This window comes from Protomyctophum bolini (assembly GCF_963924005.1).
Source record: "Protomyctophum bolini genome assembly, chromosome: 7".
Lineage (NCBI taxonomy): Eukaryota > Metazoa > Chordata > Actinopteri > Myctophiformes > Myctophidae > Protomyctophum > Protomyctophum bolini.
Genome location: NC_137868.1, coordinates 39,016,184 through 39,037,945, shown reverse-complemented (window position 1 = coordinate 39,037,945; position 21,762 = coordinate 39,016,184). Strand labels below are relative to the sequence as shown.

Sequence of the window (21,762 nt, the reverse complement as noted above, 5' to 3'; positions counted from 1 at the left end):
GAGAAGGTCATTATGGCGAGGTCAAAGTAGTTTAGAAGTAGTGTAAGTCTTCACTGCTAGTGGGAGGTCACAGGCTCAGTAGTAGTAGTAGTAGTAGCATAGTAATAGTACAACAGTAGAACATCCAATACATTTTGATTCAGCCGACGTGACCTTGGGCAAGATGCAGAACCACTCCCATGGTCAGTCTCTCGTCACTCCGGAAGAGAACATTGCACAGAAAATTAGAAATAGACGTTTAATCACTTGTCTTGAACCATAGCATTTATATTCTGGGGGAAAGCCTTTGCAGAAAATCTACAAGCTCACAGCACGACCGCGTTTAGAGCAAAAACAGAAAAGTCACTTTTAATTTTTTGTTTAAGTTGTTAAAATGTAACTGTAAATGTCACCTTCACATAGTGTTGCACTGCAAAACCCTGAGTGATTTTGAGAGTGATTTAACTTTCTCAGGGTGCGGTCACACTTAATATTGATTCTGCCTAGTACTGTATATGGCCGTCTTTTTGCAATGTTTTTTTCCCTTTTTTGGGGGCTTTTTTGCCTTTATTGATTGATATATATGAAAGGAAACGGGGAAAGAGATGGGGGTAAGACATCGGGATCGGGACTCGATTACCAGCCTAGGTGCCCGGACCGCTAGGCCGGCCCGGGCCTTTGCAATGGTTTTCAAAGGAAACTGCTTTTAGTGTGAAAACCGTTATACAAAGACGGCCACATAGGAAGACTCAAAGTTAGTTGTGACCGTAGCCTCACAGTTGAATTCACACTCAGGATTTGACAGGGATGGACGTTGTTATGAGTTAAAGGGGATATGTCATATTTATGATGTTGCAATATTCATGGAACAAATGCTGACATTCAGTGTCATGTTTTCTAAAATCTTCTCGACTTCACGAATCACCAATCTACCATAGCGTTATGTAATTGACTGAAATTAGACCTATGAGTAGCATGCAAAATGTTACGGAGATTTGTACAATTGCTGTGCATTTTCAGTGCACGTAAAATGTGCGCTGAATGTTTTCCATGCATGTCACTGATGGATGTGAGAAAATAAGGGGTGTTAGGAGGACGTGGGTGTTGGTCTGTGGTGCAGTGTTATTTGAGGATATGCTTGCGAAGTCAGTGTGTCTGCTCTCTGCTGTTAAAGCAATCATAGGTATGTCCAGTTACAGTATGCACTATGTAGGCATTAGTCTATGTTCAAACTGGCATCCCAAATCAGATTTTTGCCTTATCCAGATTGGAATAAAAATAAAAGCGTTTTTAGAATCAGAATCAATCTTTATTGTCACATCACATTACAAGTAAGGTGGGTGAAAAACGTGGTGACCATGACCATTTATTTTACCATAAATCAGGTAGCTTTAAGGTACGGCCATGACAGCAATGGTAGGAAAAAAGATTGCCAACTGTTTCCTATATTCGGTATTCGGTTTTCGGCCAACTGTTTCCTATATTCGGTATTCGGTTTGAATGTATGTACGAATGTAAATAATGTGTGTGTGTAATAATGTGTGTGTGTGTGTGTGTGTGTGTGTGTATGTATGTGTGTTTGCGTGTGATGGTACACTATGCCTTCCCAGTTTTGTTATCAGTTTTCTTTGCCAATTTAACTGTGTGTGTGGGAGGTGGTACTTTATTGTGTGGTATTTTATTAACCGTGTGTGTGTGTGTGTGTGTGTGTGTGTGTGTGTGTGTGTGTGTGTGTGTGTGTGTGTGTGTGTGTGTGTGTGTGTGTGTGTGCGTGCGTGTTTGGTTCCAGGTGGTTCCACAGGGACATCACAGGTCTGGACGCTGAGGAATTACTGAAGAAACGAGGCGTCCATGGCAGTTTCTTGGCCAGGCCCAGCAAGAAGATGGTGGGAGACTTCTCTCTGTCTGTCAGGTATCAAACTTCACAACATCACACTACTCTGTTTCCATGTAAACAATCTCACCTAGACAATCGTTTGTCTAGGTGAGATACTGGGGTTTGATCAATCATCTCATCTCAATGTGTGAATTAAGAATGATTACAGAAACAACAACCAGATGTACTGAATCTCACCCCTTCAGAACAAAGTCAGAATCCAGCCACTATTTCCTGTCTTAATAGACTTTAAAATATAATATAATATTTAATAATATTCCAATGCAGTGGAAAGATATTAAGAAACAAAAAGTGTCACTTAATAGTACATAAGCTAGATTTTTCCACATTTTGTCCTTTTGAATGGACAAAATGCTAAGCCTAGGCTTAGCGTGCCGGCACTGCGGATTCACAGTAAGACAAATGTCAACGCTGGTTTGGTTAAACTGAAATGTGAATAAATAGAACAGCAGGCATTGAGTTGGTAAACAGTTTAGTTGGCTATACACATGGTTACAGCACCAGTGCATGGCAATTTAAATACAGGCGTGGTTTGATAGTACATCAAAAGGAGAATTTATGGTAGAGAATTGAATCTGACATTATAACTTTGGAAGTAAGCTCTAGCAGCTGGTTTTGAAGAGCTGATATACTTCTCCTTCTGTTATTATATGCTGTACGTTTGTTCTCATTTCCAAAGAGCACCTGTATATTGTGATTATTTGTATATTGTGACTCACCTACTGGAAAAGTATTCAAAAACACATCACTATTTTTATTATAGATACTAAATGAAAATATCCTTAATACCAGGTTGTAACATATATAATACAGTAAGTTCAATCTATTGCACTGTGCATATTGCTCTTACTATTGTGATGTGTTAACCCTTCTAAGTGCATTATATAATAGACATATCGTCACTCATTACATACTACTAACAAAGGTTAGTATCAAAAGTCAAACAAGGCACACATCACAGAGTCATGATATTATCTTTGCATCCTGTTTACAAAGCATGGCTGCTTCAGTGTGGATTAAGGACACAGGATAGGTTGCAGTAGGTGTCTATTCGTTTCATACTTGAGAATGGGATTCTTTTTCAAATTGTACATAATAATAAGACCATATAAAAGAAAGCAGTATAGAATATATAAAGACAGCAGTATATATTGTCCCCAAAGCCATTTAATCACTTAATTTATACATTGTCATAGGATAGTGTCATTTTGAACATAACAGTTCTTACATTAATTTTGATCATTATTATTTAATGTAATCCTGGGCTCTGGACACTCCTGCCAACCCGGGGAGAGCAACGGACTGACCTCATACCTCCCTTCTATGCATGAGGAGTCTTTTCACCTGACAGGGGGGAGTTTCCCTGTATGGACGTATAAGCGCATGGAAGGAACACGTTCATCATTTCTATTATAATGACATGCCCAAAAATAGTGATGGCACCCTTTTGGTGTTTTAAATATTATGTTATACTTTAGCTATTGAAAAATAGCAGATCTATGAGCTTGTAGGTCTGCTATTTTTGAAAAATCGTGAAATTGTAGTGCAAATCTGTGAATATATATTCTTTCAGAGCGAACATTTTTAACTCAAATCTTTGCCCTCTGGGACAATATACTGTATTTTCAGATGGGGGTTGGCGGCCAATTACATATAATCTTGGGGGTCCTTGACATGGAAATGTTTGAGACTTACGACTTACATAGAAACAGGGTTTTTCAGAAAACTGTCAGGATTTAGAAGCCATTTTGTAGAATCGTTCCCAGGTCAAAATGGGTTAATGTTGATAAGGTGTCGCTCTGCCACTCACTCACGTCCTTCCCTCCAGGGTGGGAGAGATCGTGACCCACATCCGCATCCAGAACACGGGAGACTACTACGACCTTTATGGAGGGGAGAAGTTCGCCACGCTGTCGGAGCTGGTGGAGTACTACACCGCAGAGAACGGGATCCTCCAGGACAAGGATGGCACCTTGATCGAACTCAAATACCCCCTGAACTGCTCCGACCCCACCGAAGAGAGGTCAGTACTCAGCGGTCCCTATCGTTCTCTTCTCTATCTCTGTTCCTCTCTCTCTCCTCCTCGCATTTATGGTTGACGCCAAGCCAAGCAAAACCGTTATTCGGAGGCTAGCTTGTTTCATACACGGGGAGAACTCGGTCTGTGAAAAATGTTTAAATTGTGTCTAAACTAGTCTCCACGTGACTGAAAGAATGCTTGAAAGTAATTATTTGACAGATGCACACTGCAGAGACACTAAGCATAAAGGGTGTGGTCAACATACAGTGCGTTTCTTATGCACTGGGTTCTCCCCATCCTCAAAGTGTTCAGGGCTAGCACACTAGACGTAGTTCCGTGGTTAGGTGGGCATGCACACACGTCGTAGAATGGTGTTTTCAGCAACCTATTGGATGTGAGTGACAGTGTGAGTCAGTTGAAGTTGAACACACACTGTCCAGACTCAAATCTATATCATCAATGTCGGGCAGAAACCTTGTATCTATGTTTTCATGTTTTTTAATAAATTAATGCCGTAACATGTAGAGAAAATACAAGCCCATAACGTGTCACGATGCGAGACGTGATCTTGTATGTAGATCATCTGGTGGTGGGTTTCTACATATTTAATCATTGAAAAGTAGTAACAATAATTTGTGACTAAATAATAACTACATTGAAACCATTGAAGCACAGATAATCCTTTTCAATTTCCTGAAAAGTAACAGTTTTTGACATAAAAGGTTTCTGCCCTGTAGGCTAGCAACGATATGGCCCACTGCTGTCAGTTTGTAAGCAAAGTATTTCTCCACGTGTAGGTGAATGTTCAACTAAGGCTGTAATAAATACACTGTATGTAGGCCACAAAGTCTCCCACTCTGTTTACAGCATGAGGCAAATCATTAGAGGCCAACGGCACTCCCTCTTTGTGACCGTCTGTCTTGATTGCAAAGCATTTTATGAAATCCACTGCTCATTGTTTACTGCTCATTTGTTTACACAAACACATAGTGTTTGTGTAATATTGCAGTGTGGTTTGGTTTGTAGTGTGTCTCTATACATTTCAATCTGTGCACGTGTGTCTAGGCTTATGCGCAACGCATAGGTCTAATTCACTCATACGTGGGGCTTGTACTCTTCTCTCTCTCTCTCTCTCTCTCTCTCTCTCTCTCTCTCTCTCTCTCTCTCTGTTATCTAACTTCCCTTTCTGGCTGCGGTTGGAAACTTAAGTTTTGACACATTTGAAAGCAGTGACCAGACCCTATTCGTCTTCCTCTCTATTGCACATCATGCCATGTTCTCTCTCTCTGTCAGTATCATGGCCTCCACCAGCAGACCAAAGTGGCTGACTATGCGGTGCAGATAATGTTCCATTCAGCTTCCACCTATCTCTGTCCATCTCCCTATTATTCTTTTTTTCTTTTTTTCTTTCCATCTCCCTATTCTTAGAAAAAATGATAAGCATGTTATTGGTTCATTACTGTGTTGTGTTCATTTAAAGTCATCATCGTACACAAGCTGAATTATGGCTATTTTTTCATTTGTTTATTGTATTGGAGCTTCCGAGTGTACGTTTTTCCACATACTGTAGGTATGTACCTAAACAGTGCATCAAAGTGACAATAAAGTAAAGCTGAATATGGTATTTTGTGAGAGCAACTCTCCTAGTTGACATGCAAACAAACGCACACACGTCAGCACGGAAATTCTGTGACTGTCTGGGCGGTTTGATTTAGAATATTTTGTTTAGTTTCTTATTTGTTTTTCTGACATATTTTATATATTATATTTTTCTGATAATATAACTGCATCATACATTATCAGTTATCACAAGTGCTGGACATGAATTAATGTAAATATCTCCCCTTGGTCCCAGTAACTGTAGTTTTAGGTGTTCAGTGATCAGATGTTAGAGAAGACACGTTTACATCACTGTGTCCCTTTTATGCCCATATATAGAGTTCTATGCAGACATCAGAATGATGTCAGAACAGGCCAGCTCCATACAGTATATGGACGCTGGGTAGGGCCCTGTCCAGAGCCCGGGCAGAGACCCTTTTGGGGCAGTTCTGAACAACCGTTGGTCCGACTGACTCGACACCGGGCACTGCACCCGCTGTGGTGGTGTGGAACACGTGTGTCGAATTTGAAGTCGGTGGGGCGAACGGTTCTCTAGTTACGTGGATTAGAGACGTACACACGTACACACACACACAGAGACTTGGTGCATTTATAGTTAGATGTGTGCAACTGTTATAGATTTTGTGCGTGAGTTTGTTGCTTCGTTTCTACAAGTTAACTACTCTCTTCTTCTTCTACATTACATGATCAACACAACAGATACTTTAGCCTCAAACGCAGATAGAGAGGGATGGAGACGCAAAGAGAGGAAGGGCGCTGTGTGTGTGTGTGTGTGTGTGTGTGTGTGTGTGTGTGTGTGTGTGTGTGTGTGTGTGTGTGTGTGTGTGTGTGTGTGTGAGTGCGTGCGTGCGTGCGTGTGTGTGTGTGTGTGTGTGTGTGTGTGTGTGCGCGTGTGCGTGTGTGTATCACTTATCGGTGAGAGGGGCACACGCAGGCTATAAATAACTAGTCGTCTTCAGCCACGAAAATCTGTCATCAGAAAATTTTCCGACCGCAAAGCAGGAAGTTCAGATGAAGAAATCGAGAACTGCGCCTAAATTTAAGTGACAGGCAACCGGCCTGCTAGCTAGAGAGAGAGAACAATCTTTTTATAGTTTCACAAGATAGTATTACCCAAAGTGTTAATGTAACACAGCTTTGTTTGCACCTTTATTTAATTCCTATTTATATCCAATATTTATTTGTAAATACATTGTGTTATTTTGATTGTCTTTGGCTTTGTAAACGTACGTTTTCTCATGCCAATAAAGCTCCTTTGAATTTAATTGAAATTTTAATTGAGAACTGTGTGTGGACACTCACACACTCGCACTTACAGTATGCATACATCCACTAAAGGTCCCCTGCACACTGGGCGCGTTTTCAGATTTTTAGCTGCGTTTTTCCGTCGGTTTTCCGTGTCCAGTGTGCAACCACCTTTACTGCCCTGTCTCCGCACAGAACATTGTTACTAATATTATAATCAGCCGACACCACAAACATCTGTAACCGGCGAACCTATCTGAATCTGAGCAGTCAAAGCAATTGCTTAAATAATCCTGTGCAAGTGTATAGTTGGTCAATGCTATTATAACTGTGTTGATTCATTTAGTTTATTTCAGTTCAGGTAGGGGAACAGGCCCTATAGTAACAACTTAAACATCATCACTACGACTCTCTCTCTCTCTCTCTCTCTCTCTCTCTCTCTCTCTAACCCAGGTGGTATCACGGTCACCTTTCGGGGCCCGGCGCAGAGAAGTTGCTATTGCAACGCGATGAACCGGGGACGTTTTTGGTGCGTGAGTCTCTGTCTAAACCAGGAGACTTTGTACTGTCCGCCCTGACAGAGGCAATGACCAAGACGGGAGTTAGGAGGGTGTCCCACATTAAGATCATGTGCCAGGTATTGCTGTCTTCTTCCATCTTCCAGTGTGTGTGTGTGTGTGTGTGTGTGTGTGTGTGTGTGACGTGTGTCTGTGCGTGTGTGCGTGCATGCGTGCGTGCGTGCGTGCATATGTGTATTGGTCTGAATTATTATGTTTAAATGACTGTGTTTAATATAATATAGGCATTGTAAATTACAGGAAATATTTACAATACCTGCTATTGTTATACTGAAAGAAATTAACAGCCCCCACCCCCAAATCTACATGAATCATCTGTAGATTCCCTCCACACAAAATCATCCCTCCACACAAAAGTTCTGCTATCTACACGTTCACAACGTGCCACGTTGTGAGCTTGTAGATCTGCTATTTTCACTGAATATTCGCCCCTCGATCCTAGGGTTCATGTCATGTTCCTGTCTCTCATACACGCACGCACGCATGCATGAACGCACTGGGGCATTCCCAAGGTTGTGCAGTTCAGCATACTAAATAATTTCTAGATTTCCCATTCTTACGCAACAATGACTGATCAGTTCCTGGTGCAGAGATGTCATACAGTATCAATAAGAATATGTGTTAATAGGTACTGGAGAGTTTAGGATAGTTGTGTGAAGAGGATTCATTTACATATTGTTATATACAGCATATGATATTATATCATACACATATAAATACAAAAACTACGAAACTAAATGGAAACTAAAGGAAAACTAAGCTATGGTGACTAAAACTATGACTAAATATACTGTCGATTTTGTCAACAAATAGAAACTAGACTAAAATGTTGGGAAGGGACTAGTGGACAAGAGATCCAGTATAAGTCATTTTACACTTGGTTGCATGCTGAAACTTGGTTGCATGCTCACAACACGTCACGCTGCGATGTGTTGTGAGCTTGTAGATCAGCTATTTTCAGCAAGTGTAAAATCAGCCATTACTACGGCATCAAGGCCCGCCAAAACACATTTTAGTCGACTAAATCAACTGTCGATTTAGTCGACAAAAATCATATGATATTTACCGGTAGTCGACTAAAACTAGACTAAACACTAAAACATTTCAGGTGACTAAAATGTGACTAAAACTAAATGAAAACGTTTCAAGAGACTATGACTAAAACTAAAATTGAAATTTGCTGCCAAAAACTGGTTGTATGGCACTCAGGGATGCATGGGAACTCTTACTAAACGTGTGGTTGACTCAACATACAGTCTTCTCTATCTTTGGCTTTGTAGAATCCAAATAAAGAGCTACACACTGACATGGTGCTTATTTTCATAGGTTATGTCCTCGTGTCGTCGGCAAAGCATCCAGGGCTTCTAACTACAAAGGTTATTTTTAGCCTGTGGTTCACCTCACAGCGAACACCATGCAAGGCCTCATTTCTGAATGAGAGACACTGTTTGCACTCTGTATGCATGTGTTTGTAATGTGTGTGTGTGTGTGTGTGTGTGTGTGTGTGTGTGTGTGTGTGTGTGTGTGTGTGTGTGTGTGTGGGATTACTAGAGAAGCATACAAAATAAAAAAGCTACTACAGCACTCGGGTCATTTAAAAAACCTTTAGTAGGTGCAAAGGTAATTGGATGGATCAGGATGGTGTGTGAAACTTGTCTGTTAGTAACGGTTAGACTCTGTTGCAAGTTGCAACTACCAGCCTGAAGGTCTCACGGTGGTAAAACTCAGATCAAAGCCTTTCTCTGTTCCTCTATCCCTCTATCCACTACAATAGAGATACACCTACCCGGCTACCCTAATACATCATGTCCTGCTTTTATTTATTTTCTGTACTTTCCATTTTCCACTTTTCTTCTTCTTTTTTGAAAAATGTAGTCCTGCGTTTGAACTTAACCTTGCTGCTGCTGGTGCTATGAGGGTGATGACAATTCATGTTTTTCCTCCCGTGGGGGTTTGACCTTATGTAAAATATATTTATATATATAATATATTTGGCCAAACATGCAATAAATGTACTTAATGTTCTTATGGCGTGTGTGTGTGTGTGTGTGTGTGTGTGTGTGTGTGTGTGTGTGTGTGTGTGTGTGTGTGCGCGCGTGTGTGTGTGTGTGTGTGTGTGTGTGTGTGTGTGTGTGTGTGTGTGTGTGTGTGTGTGTGTGTGTGTGCGCGTGTGCGTGCGTGTATAGAATGACAGGTACACGGTGGGAGGATCAGAGACATTCGACACACTGACAGACCTGGTGGAGTTCTACAAGCGTAAAGGCATTGAGGAGATCTCTGGTACATGGGTGTATGTCAAACAGGTGAGCTGCTCCCATCGTCTTTATGCTCTGATCTGTCTTCATATATATATATATATATAGTATATAATTGTGTGTGTGTGTGTGTGTGTGTGTGTGTGTGTGTGTGTGTGTGTGTGTGTGTGTGTGTGTGTGGGGGGGGGGGTGATGGGGGATACAATACATATAGTGTATAATTCTGTGCATATTCTCAGCATATTAAATGTTTCTGACAGACTCAAGATGACATTGATGTTTTTTTTTACTGTATACTGAGTGCTCGTTTCCTCATTGTCTCTCCTCCTGTCTCTCTGCTGTCTTGTGTGCTCTGTATTCTCTCTTTGTGTCTTTTGTTCCTGTTCCTATCTGACACGCACGCACACGCACGCACACACACACACACACGCACGCACGCACGCACACGTCTGTCTACAGCCTTATCTCTCCACCAGGGTAAACGCTGCTGACATTGACTGCAGAGTGAAGCTGCTGGACCAGACGGCACAGGGGGAGAAGGAGGGAGCTGCTGCCGGCGAGAAGACCAAAGCCGGATTCTGGGAAGAGTTTGACGTGAGGATGAATGAAGGAATATGTTGGACTTTATACATAAACCGGTGGTTCCCAAAGTGGGCCCCAGACGTCCAGGGGGTCCTCAGCCAAATGATAATTAGGAACCAAATGGACCCTGATGGCTCTGTAGCTCAGAGAGTGTACATATGGAACCAAATGGAACATTGATTTTACAATATGAATTGGGGTATCGGAGACAGAATTGCCATTAAATGTGGGCCTGTAGACTAATAATGCATGTCAAACTGAGGGTCCTTGAAATTGAAATGGTTGAAAATCACTGCTAGAGCCGTAGAAATCTTCTCTTATGGAGGTCCTATATTTTCAAATGGGGGGTCCGCAGGCTAATGAGTATCTTTTTGGGGGTCCTTGACATGAAAAGGTTTGGGAACCCCTGACGTAAAGCCCTTTCAACCTGGCATCAGTGTTTTTGGACATGTTATTATAGAAAAGAAACTGTCAAAGCATTGTGTATAAATAGACGATGTACAAGCTCACACTACTTGGGCTATTTTGGAAATAGGCGTAAGTGATTAATTTGTCAAGCTCACGTTCAAGACTGTGGTGTAAAACTGGAAATCCGGTTTGCAGCAGGGCATAGAAATCACACACACACACACACACACACACACACACACACACACACACACACACACACACACACACACACACACACACACACACACACACACACACACACACATCCGCGATAAATGAGACACATGCCGTACATTACATAGTACTACTTTCACTGTTGTTGGATCTGCTGTGGCCTGGAAACGGTGTGCGTGCGCTCGAAGTTGGTGACGTCTGTGCACGTCACTGCAGGTCCCATGCACTGACGTACAACATGACCACAATGTGCATGATGTGACCTCATACTGTAGCTTCTGAGTATCCTCAACCCGCGCTCTGACCTGACTCCGCCAGATGGGGGCGCTATTGAGTTCAGCTTACCCGGCGTCGTCCTGGCCTCTCACTCACTCCACCACAGAATCAGGTCGTCTATAAACTGAATGGAGTACACTGCCCTCTTGTGGTGCAATGCCGTCATTACATTTCTCTGTTCTCTCCCCCTTTCTCTCTTGTGTATGTCTGTCTGTCTCTCATCTCTCTCTACCTCCTATCCCCATCTCAAGGCTCTTCAAAAGCTGGAGGCAAAGGTGAAAAAGAGCAGAGAGGAGGGTCAGAGGCCAGAGAACAAGAGTAAAAACCGCTACAAGAACATCCTTCCATGTAAGGACAGACACGGTTCCGTTATTGTATATATAGTGCATAGAAACTGTCATACTGTCATACTGTCATACTGTCATACTGTCATACTGTCAATTGGTGAATCGCTCCCTATCTAACAATACCAACTCTATCTCTGTCTGTCTCCCTCTCTCTCTCTTTCTGTCGTTCTACCTTCACACATCCACCTTGTTGCCCCTCCCATCTTTACCCTCCACCCTGTTCCAGTCAATGAAACCAGAGTCATCCTGCAGGACGCTGATCCAGAGATCATTGGTACAGACTATATCAACGCCAACTATGTGAAGGTAGGTTAGGCTAACTCTGCAGAAGAGCTTTGGACCAGTGGCTCAACGCTTTTTGTCAAATGTGTTTTTATTAAGAATACAATATTACAACGATGTACATTTGGACAAAAATAGTACCCACAATCCCTCCCACCCTTACTGTTTAGTAATCTGTGGCTGAGTTCACAAGAACTTGTGATTCATGTATGTATAGATTCATGTTATGTTTTTATATTTTTTCTGGAAAAGGTTTAAGACAAAAAACGGTCCTGGAAATTATGAGTAAAAAGGATGAAACATGAAAACAAACTAACAGAACTTCCGAACTTCAACTTATGTTTACGCAACACAAAGTCCTTATTAATTGAAGTGCGTTCACTCACTGAAGTGTTGTGTGTGTGTGTTGTAGAACACCCTGTGGGAGCCGGGTCGGTCCAAGGTCTACATCGCCACACAGGGATGCCTCGCAACAACCGTCAATGATTTCTGGCAGATGGTGTGGCAGGAGCAGACGAGGGTGATCGTCATGACGACGAGGGAGGTTGAGAAGGGAAGGGTCAGTATCGGAGAAGTTCTATGGAAACTCAAGACCTGAGTCTTCGTTTTATAAGTGGGATAATAAATAAAAAACACATGTTGTTTGAAAGCATGAAACATGCTAAAATCTTCCTTTTAGTTTTTATACTTTATTGTTCAATACTTTTTTATCAATAATGTCCTGTTTTTGTGTGAAATCACCTATTAACATTTGTAGAGTGTAGTGGTGAATGTTGGAGACCACCTGATGACCTCTCTTCCAGGCTTCATCCATTAGAAATGGATTATAAATCCCATCTTTGATGTATTTAGATTAGATGTGTTGATATATTCATGAAAAATGAATACGATTTAAGTGAAAACAAAAGTCCTGACTCTTCTAAATGTGACACACACACACACACACACACACACACACACACACACACACACACACACACACACACACACACACACACACACACACACACACACACACCTATACTGTAGGTCAAATCACAAAACATTTCACAGGATGCACATCATTTTTTCTGTTTTTCTTTTTGTCTTTCTTCTTTTTTAATTCCTTTGTTTATTGTTCTTTTTTATCCAGAATAAATGTGTACCATATTGGCCAGATCCCCAGACTCAGACCAAAGACGTGGGGAAGTATGTGGTCACCCACGTATCAGTGAGAGATGCTACAGATTACAAGGTCCGAGTCATGGAGATCGCTCCTAAGAACGAGGTAACCCCCAAAATATCAATCCAAGTCCTAGTTACTCAAGGACTTTACTGGAGTATTTTCAGTTTTCAGTACTTTTACTTCTACTCCACTACATCTCAGAGGCAAATATTGTACTTTTCCTCCACTACAATTATTTGAAAACTTCCGTTACTTTGTAGAGATTACTATTACAAAACAATAACATACATTAACCACTTCAACATTTTGGCCATTTGAAAATAGAAGTCTAGACTGTACAAGCTCACTGTTTTCTATTTTAAACTACCGCTATTCGCTACTGGATAGATTGATTGATTGATTGATTGATTGATTGATTGAGAACGACTGTGTGTGGGTGTGGTGGCATCCTTTCAACCTGAGAGAGGATGTAATTGGGGACGTATTTGCCATCATAGACCTGCCCTAAGGGAGGGCGCTGTTGGCCGTGTTTGGCATCATTGTGTCTACTGCTTTTATACATTTTCACACTAGATCTCTCACCTGATCGGGGGGTTTTTATGCAATATTCCACAATATCTATAAGGCCACAACGTGCCACGATGCGAACTGTTGTGAGCTTGTATATCTGCTATTAGGTCTTTTGAAAATGATTGAGAACCACTGCCTTCAATGTGTTCACAGTCAAGCGCCAGTCGTACCATCACGCACTACCAGTACCTGAGCTGGCCTGACCACGGCGTCCCCCAGGAACCTGGGGCTGTCCTCAGCTTCCTCACCCAGGTCAACTGCAAGCAGGCCGAGACCCCAGATGCCGGACCCATGGTCGTCCACTGCAGGTACTTGTCTGCCGGCTCTGTGCAGGCTTCTTTGTTGATGTGTTTTGCACACTGTATGGAGAAAGATATTAGGAAAGCTGAGAGGATGACGACAGTTTAGGAGAGGTGCTGGAGTTGATGTGATTTGTCATTTGATCCTACAGTCCAGCTGGCCGTAGGTGTGGTTCCAGCTATGTACACACCATGCATTGCACAGCTGTTTTATATAAGCCCCGTTCATACTTTGTCGTGCAACGGTGTTGCGTTGCCGACAACGCGTGACTATGAATCCCACCGCAGCTCTAAGATAGAACCGTCTGATTGGTTCCCGGACAGTCATAGTTTTACTGAGGTTAGGGCAAGGCATATATGCAAACTGTCGATCACAGCGACTATTAGCCAATCACAGCAGGGTTTGCCTTGGGCTGAGGTGGGATCATAATAACACGCCGACAACAGCCGATCTACAAGCTCACAAGGCATCATGTCCGCAAAGCCTTGTGAGCTTGTAGATCGGCTGTCTTCGGCATGTGACACCATGTCGGCTCCACGGCACCGTTGTCCGATGAAGCATAAATTGGGCGTTACTACTGGACGGGGCCAGATGGGATCAGGACATCTAGATGCAAGGAACCTACAGGAAATCCAGAGCAGGAAATCTGCACTACAGAATCTCTGTGTTTATTCCTTTACAATTAATGAATGTAACTGTGTACGTGCACACATTGACTATGCATCCTGAGTACACAGGATTCTGGTGTGCAGTGATGATGTAATGTTTTGTGACCTTGGGGCTCAAGCACTATATTTAGTAGATAGTGTTAAATCATGTCCAAAATCTGCAAGCATGTCGATGAGAAAATAAAGTAGCTTTTCTTTATGCGTTTCTGAAATGTATACTTCAGGACACCTACCGGCTCCCCCTTTTCCTGTTAAAGTGCTCCTTTTACTTTGTTTCTATTTTAGTTTGAGAGACGTTTAGAGAACAATGTTGGGTTTGATAAGAAGAAATCAGGCTTAAGATTAAGCTTATTTTATTTACAGATTTAAGATTAACAGCATTAGGTAACATAAAGGTTTTAACTTAAGTCAACTGACAGTTTATCCTGAAGGAATTCTCCCCTTGTGATGTCATGGGTACAGAGGCTGCTTGTGTTCTTTTTCAGAGTTGTTGGTCAAGTGATTAAGTTTTATTATATGTTACATAAGTATTGTGGTCACTTCCACTTCCACATTCTGAACCGTGTGTGTGATTTGTATATGATTCTTAATTTCTTATACAATGAATTTGTGGAATGTGTACAATGTGTTTATCTATCTAATAGTTACTTCAAGTCTTTAAAGTCCCATTGTCTGCAGTGTACAAAGTGGTCAAATTAGCAACTTGAGAAGTTGTGCTAACCCTTTTGTGGGTCATGGATACATTTTCATGGCCTCGAGTAAAAATCCCATTTTCTTTCCAATATATATATATATATATATATATATTAAAGGCGCTATCAGCTTGAGAAAAATGCACATATATATATATATATTATATAAAAGGATTTGAATATAAATGTATACATTTTAAAACAAATAACAAACAAATCTAAGAAATCCCATAAATAAAAACAATAATAATTAAGTAATGAAAATGTAATGCAACGTTGCATGAAGCCAGCAGCTGTTTAACATTTTTCTCAAGCTGATAGCATCCACTGTTAAAGTGACCCTAGCGTTTCACTTATAACTGCACTTAACTGTGATTAAAAGACCTCCATCTTCAGACCCCCATGTGCAAATCGATCCCTGTGTGTACCTTCAGACCCCTGTGTTCCTTCAACTTGCTGGGATTGAATCTCCACCAGTGTCCGCCTCAGCTCTCGGAACTCAACTGTCTAATTTAAATGAAGAAGTAAAAATTATTGAACTGTTCTGTGAAGCCTGATTTATACTGTCTCTTTCTCTCCAGTGCTGGGATCGGTCGAACGGGGACCTTCGTGGTTGTTGACATGATCCTGGAGACCATTAATGTCAAAGGTACAAAAGAAAAACGGCTCTGGAGGTCTATAAAGCATGCAGATACCCATCCAGATACACATAATAATCCACAAACAATAAGTTCTTTGCGCACCAGAATATTGTTGGCTAGTACAGACGCACAGGAAAAGGCTAGGTTGTCTGATGTTTTTATGAAATGGTAAGCGGTGCATTCATATAGCGCCTTTATCCAAGGCGCTTTACAGAGATTGTGCATTACATTCACACACCGATGCCGGAGGAAACCATGCAAGGCACCAACCTGCACATCAGGAGCAATTTTGGGTTCAGAGTCTTGCTCATGGACTCTTCGACACTAACTCTGGGGGAGCCCAGGTTCGAACTAGCAACATTGCGGTTCCCATCCGGTCACTCTACCCTTGAGCCAGTGCCGACACATACAGTACTAGCCTACCATATTTTGCAGCTACAGTATGATGACCCTCTTCAGTTAGGCTTATATATGGCTTTAAAATATTTTAATTACCAGTGAGAAGCAATGTATGAGAAGCAATGTGCAGTGTGGTGTTTTCTTACACGTCATGCTATGGACACAATAACCGTGCACAAGTATTTTATCCTTCTTTATATTCCTCTACTTTGAATAAAGTAAAGCATAATAAAGGCTCACTGTATTAATTTAAAAAAAGACCCATCAAAAATCGTAAAAGGACAATCAATTAACCTAGAGCAGCGGTTCCCAAACCTTTTTGGTCATGCACCCCGTTACCTCCCGATCTAGCTGATGCATCCCCCCACATGGAAATATAAATTGCATAAGCTATCTAGAGACATATATATTTCCTTTTTATCCACATATATGCACATATATATGCACATTATATGAACCTGCATAATATATGCAGCATAGGCTATATGCTGCATTACTTGCCATATATTGGCATAATATGTTAATATATTCCCACAGTTTGGGAACCACTGACCTAGAGTGTAGAGACGCACTATGCAGTCATGTACCAGCATATGCTCCGAATAAATTGTTCCTCAACTTTAATCCCCCCTTAAGGCCTGGACTGTGACATAGACATCCAGAAGAGCATCCAGATGGTCCGGGAGCAGCGCTCTGGCTTGGTGCAGACGGAGGCCCAGTACAAGTTCATCTACCTGGCTGTGTCAGAGTATATCGATGCTATGAAGACTCAGTGCACTGCATCTATGGTGAGTTATCTTTTTACCATATATCCTTTAAAAAGCAGACGTTATTCAATAACATTAAAATGAAGGTCTGAAAAAACTGTTTTAATAATAACCGAATAGAATAATTGTATTTTTTTTCTTTTTATGGATGGCACCTTTTAGCTAAAATATGCATTTATGTCAGGAAAATAAGCTGTGATCGTGCACAAAACAAAAAAGTACAATGAGTCACATCGCTGTATTTGCAGTTTTTTTTTTATGTTGGAGATCAACAGCTAAATATAAGCTTGATATGCTTACTTTGTTCGGTTGCATTTACCGTCAAGGTTAAACGTAGCGGCTAAATGCCTAAATACAAAATGTAATGCTTTTTAAAAGAAAAATATCTTCAGGATTATATTATGATATTCTGTAAATGTCAATAGGCCTTTGAACCTATTGCTGTTGCTTTCAAGATATGGGCTAGCCCCCTTCCCCATGATATGGTATTATCTAAAGTGGACGATGTGAACGTTGACACAAAAGCAAAAAATAGAAAATCTCACCTAGCCAATGACCTCATTCTGTAAATTAGTCATTCTATACCCACCCTGTCTCACCCTGTCTTTTTCTCTATTATGTGTGATTTTGTTTCTCCCCCCAGGAAACGGAGACAGAATATGGGAACCTACAACTTAAACACCCGCCAGCAATCAGGAAAGTGTCAAAGTGAGTAAAGCTAAAGGGTCTGTATTGTCTGTCTGTCTCTGTCTGTCTGTCTGTCTGTCTGTCTGTCTGTCTGTCTGTCTGTCTGTCTGTCTGTCTGTCTGTCTGTCTGTCTGTCTGTCTGTCTGTCTGTCTTTCTGCCTGTCTATCTGCCTGTCCGTCTGTCTGCCTGTCTGTCTGAACAGATGTACTCACACATGAACAGAAAATGAGTTAACATTTCTATTCTGGTTAGAATTTGTCTTACAAGGGCGCCCGCTGGCCAAGTGGTCCAGGCGCATGCCACATATAGGCTTTGGCCTGACAGCGTGTCGTGTGTTCGAGTCCCGTTCATGACGACCTTTGCTGCATGTCTCTCCCCTTCACTCTCTCCCTCTTTCCTGTCTATCTTCACTTGATACTATCAATAAAGGCAGAAAAAAAAAAAAAAAAAATGTAATAGAAATCAGCCAAATGTCCTCACAAGTATAGAAGAGCAACATTATCTGTGTATGTTTATCAGTCTGATCTTGTGGGTACACTCTTGAATCTACACATACACACGCACCCCCCCACGCACAACGCATGCACACACACACACACACACTCTTGTTAAGTATGTGTCCGTTGAACTTCCCTAAAACGTTACCATGTCCTCTCTAACGTGAATTCCCACAATGGTTCAAAGTCCTCTGAGTCACTGTCCTCATCCAGAGATCAGCACTTTTAGAGGTTGCACAACATTGTGATTTGTACATAGAAAGACATGCAGAGTTGTGGGTGTGGTTCCCAGTCTGAGAACAAGCTCTCCTGCTGTTCTCTATTGCAGTGACTCTCAACTTTTTCTCTGGGCCACAAACCCCCATTTCAGAATCAACTTTATACATGTGTGAAGAAGTGGGTGAAATGTGTTTTCGTGCCAGCTCTATAAGTTTTGTTGCTTTGAGAAAGGAGAAAAGAAAGGAAGAGGGGGTAGGCAGGCAGTGATAGCAAGGGGGGGGGGGGGAAAGAGTAAAGAAAAACACGTTAAGGAGAAGCAAAGGTCCAGTTGGCTTTAACTATCAATGATTTACCTCGAGGTAAATCAGGTAAATTGAATTGAACATGCATGACTGGAAGAATAGATCTATTCTTCCATTCATGCATGTTCAATTCAATTCAATTCAATTCAAACTTGATTAGCAGACTCAGGTCCATAGAGAAACATACTGTACAAGGGGTAAACATACAAGAAATACGACAGGCAATAAAATCATAAAATAATGTAAAATAATTACATAACTTAACCCACAGGCAGAACATACAGGCACTTTAGCCAGTGCACCCTTAATCTTGATACAGTGAACAGCTCACTGAGGGGCTTGAGAGTGCCACAATCATACTGTTTGTCGATACATCCAGCCTTTGCATAAACTTAAACATTACATTTCTCAGTGCTTTAAAAGTCCTCAGTCCAGCAGTGACAAACATGTGACTAGCACTGCCCCCTCATAGTCAGATTATCAGAGAGCTCTGCCTATCGATATGTCTGTTGATACAGTATCTAAATTCAATGTAGGGGCTTGAACTGTGTGGAAAGTCGGAAACTATGCAGATTTTTGGGGGGCTTTTTCTGTCTTTATTGATAGATTGAAAGTAGGTTGACAGGAAATGGGGGGGTGGGGGTGACACGTACTGTAGCAAAGGTCGTCGGGATCGGGACTCGAACCCACAATACGCTGATACCCACAATACCCACAATACCGGACCGCTAGGCCGGCCCAGGCCAATGCAAAAATCTAAAATCAAACTGCATTGAAAAACCAATACAAATCCTTTCGGTCCCTCATATAGAGCGTATGCGCGTGACATCATCATCATCAAACCAAGTTATGCAGGAATGCCCAACTGAGTGGTGACAAACTACTTTCTGGCCTTGCCAAACAGAAAAGTCCTATCTGATTGCATGAAACAACGTTAAACAATGTTAAACTCACTTTGCATGTTGCTTTGCCACTCGACGTGCCATTCACTTTAAGCATGCGCATACCCTCTATTGGGACGGCATCAGGATTGGTTTTCAAAGCAGTGGGTGTAGGTTTGTCAGTGTCCGTTCTTACCACTGTTCTAGCTTGAATTTAGATGTCACCAGAAGTTTGGGAAATACTAGTCCACTAAATTCCATTTCAGGGTGTCCATAGACTCCATTGTTTGCCACTTGTCGGCACGTGGGCATTGATTAAGACAAACATAAAAAGTCCATAGACCTGGCTGCCACAAGACGTCACAGGGGAAAGCCAGACGTTGGAGAAGATAGTGTCCCACAAAAACAGACGGGAAACAAACATACACTCAGACAGTCAATAAATGCAATAAGCTCTTCTAGCCTATTTCTACTCCATGATTGTCAGTGGTCTTTGGAACTACAGTCCAGTTTTGTATGATATCTCGCATATTCCTCTTCTGTCTGTCGACATTCCTCTGTGAGCAGAATAAAGGTGGGTGTTTGTGTGGAATGGAAAGGCAAATGTGGGTCAGGGCGGGCTCTGCTATATGCAGTTGACTGGGATAGAATAAACCAATTAGGAAATACATAAGAGACAGAACACACACTGTTGATGTGTTCAATCAACTCCCTTTCACTCACTTGTCTGTTAATTAACCTCTCTTATACCCCAGGCCAAGACTGATGCAGAGATTTATTACATTACTGTGTCTAGTCAATCTGTCTGTGCCTATATATATGAACCATAATTTACATAATTTACAGACCCTAACTCCATTATGTGTGTCCAATACCATGACTGGGATCACATCAAACAAACGCATGAAACACATGCATGCACACACACACACACACACACACACACACACACACACACACACACACACACACAGAGAGGCCCCTTTTCCACTGGTTGGGAACCGGTTCAGTTCTTTTTGGTTCTTAGTCCATGAGCCAGAGCTCCAAAATAATAAAAAATAATATGCAAATTAGGCATTATATAGGAAAATATGCAAAAGAAAAAAAGAAAAGGCTACTACTGTGGAAGGGTTATCATATATTAATTTACTTATATTGATTTATATCGCCTGGATGCAACTGGGACATATCCTCAGTGATGTATCCCAAGGTCATCGGGGTTTCGGGGCTCTCGAACATCATACCTCTCACTCGGGTGACCCAGCCGGGGTGATCAAGTCCTGACTTACGTCTCAGTAGCTACCCTCGATCAGACCACTAGGGAAAGACAGGGCCGCACAATCCGTTGGGACCACTCCGGAACTACTATGCCCTGACTGAGAGGTACTATTCTGGTATGTGAAGGGACTAGGCTCTGTGGGTTGCCTCCTGTCCGGGCCCCTCCTACGTCTCACCAGGTCCAATCCTGCTCTCACCAGGAGTACCGCGAGGACCTGTGCTTTGCACCAGACTCAATAAAAATGTAATATAGGCGTGGTTTTGCCCACTCAATTCATATTAACGTTCCCATTTTGGAGGTCTGGCTCATGGACTAAAAACTGGTTCTGAACTGAACCGGTTCCCAACCAGTGGAAAAGGGGTCACAGAGTTATACAAATATAGAGAAATTATTGGTTGAAACTAAGTGACTTGTTGGATATCAATGCATTTTCTTTGTTATTTGTTTCTAGAAACAAGGACGATCTGTATGAGAATGTGTCCAAATCAAAGAAAGACGTGAAGAAGCAGAAATCAGAGGAGAAGAAAAGTGGTTCAGTGAGGAAGAGATAGGAGCGGAGAGTGGCGGAAATTACTTTTTACAGAGATTTAACATATTATTATGTGTACCGGTATGTATGTAATGTCTGTTGCTTTAAAGATTGTGTATGCCTTTTAAGAGACTTTGCACATAATGGAATTAAGTTTTAAGAAAGGAGAAAATCATATAATCATGTGACAACAACCTATTGAGACTGTTTGGACTGAAAGCAAAGTGCAACTGTGATGTATACATGATGAAAATAAAAAGATTATGTTTTTGGGAAAAGGTTATTGTCTCTTTTATTTTATTTGATATAGCTCAATAAAGAACTGTCACACTAGAAACTGTACATATTATATTTGAGGTGTTCAGAGGTCAATAATATATCCATATAGACAAATGTGTCACTCAGTGGAAAGACTTGTCCTTGTCCGGCATTTTATTTTTTGCATAACTATATTCTTATT

At 41.5% G+C, this 21,762-nt stretch overlaps 1 protein-coding gene across 8 annotated transcripts in view; it reads left to right on the top strand.

Moving 5' to 3' along the window:
* The window catches only part of ptpn6 (protein tyrosine phosphatase non-receptor type 6), a 25,947-nt gene extending 4,376 nt beyond the window's left edge, over positions 1-21,571 (top strand). For all 8 annotated transcript variants that reach the window (XM_080767829.1, XM_080767834.1, XM_080767835.1 and 5 more), the window contains 14 exons: positions 1,769-1,891; positions 3,705-3,899; positions 7,215-7,398; positions 9,526-9,642; positions 10,054-10,188; positions 11,328-11,424; positions 11,650-11,729; positions 12,118-12,264; positions 12,838-12,972; positions 13,594-13,748; positions 15,682-15,749; positions 16,777-16,928; positions 17,551-17,615; positions 21,225-21,571. In XM_080767829.1, the coding sequence (XP_080623955.1) occupies positions 1,769-1,891; positions 3,705-3,899; positions 7,215-7,398; positions 9,526-9,642; positions 10,054-10,188; positions 11,328-11,424; positions 11,650-11,729; positions 12,118-12,264; positions 12,838-12,972; positions 13,594-13,748; positions 15,682-15,749; positions 16,777-16,928; positions 17,551-17,615; positions 21,225-21,324 (1,753 nt within the window). In that variant the 3' untranslated portion in view covers positions 21,325-21,571. The remainder of the gene's footprint in view (positions 1-1,768; positions 1,892-3,704; positions 3,900-7,214; positions 7,399-9,525; positions 9,643-10,053; positions 10,189-11,327; positions 11,425-11,649; positions 11,730-12,117; positions 12,265-12,837; positions 12,973-13,593; positions 13,749-15,681; positions 15,750-16,776; positions 16,929-17,550; positions 17,616-21,224) is intronic.
* Positions 21,572-21,762: the final 191 nt, after the last annotated feature.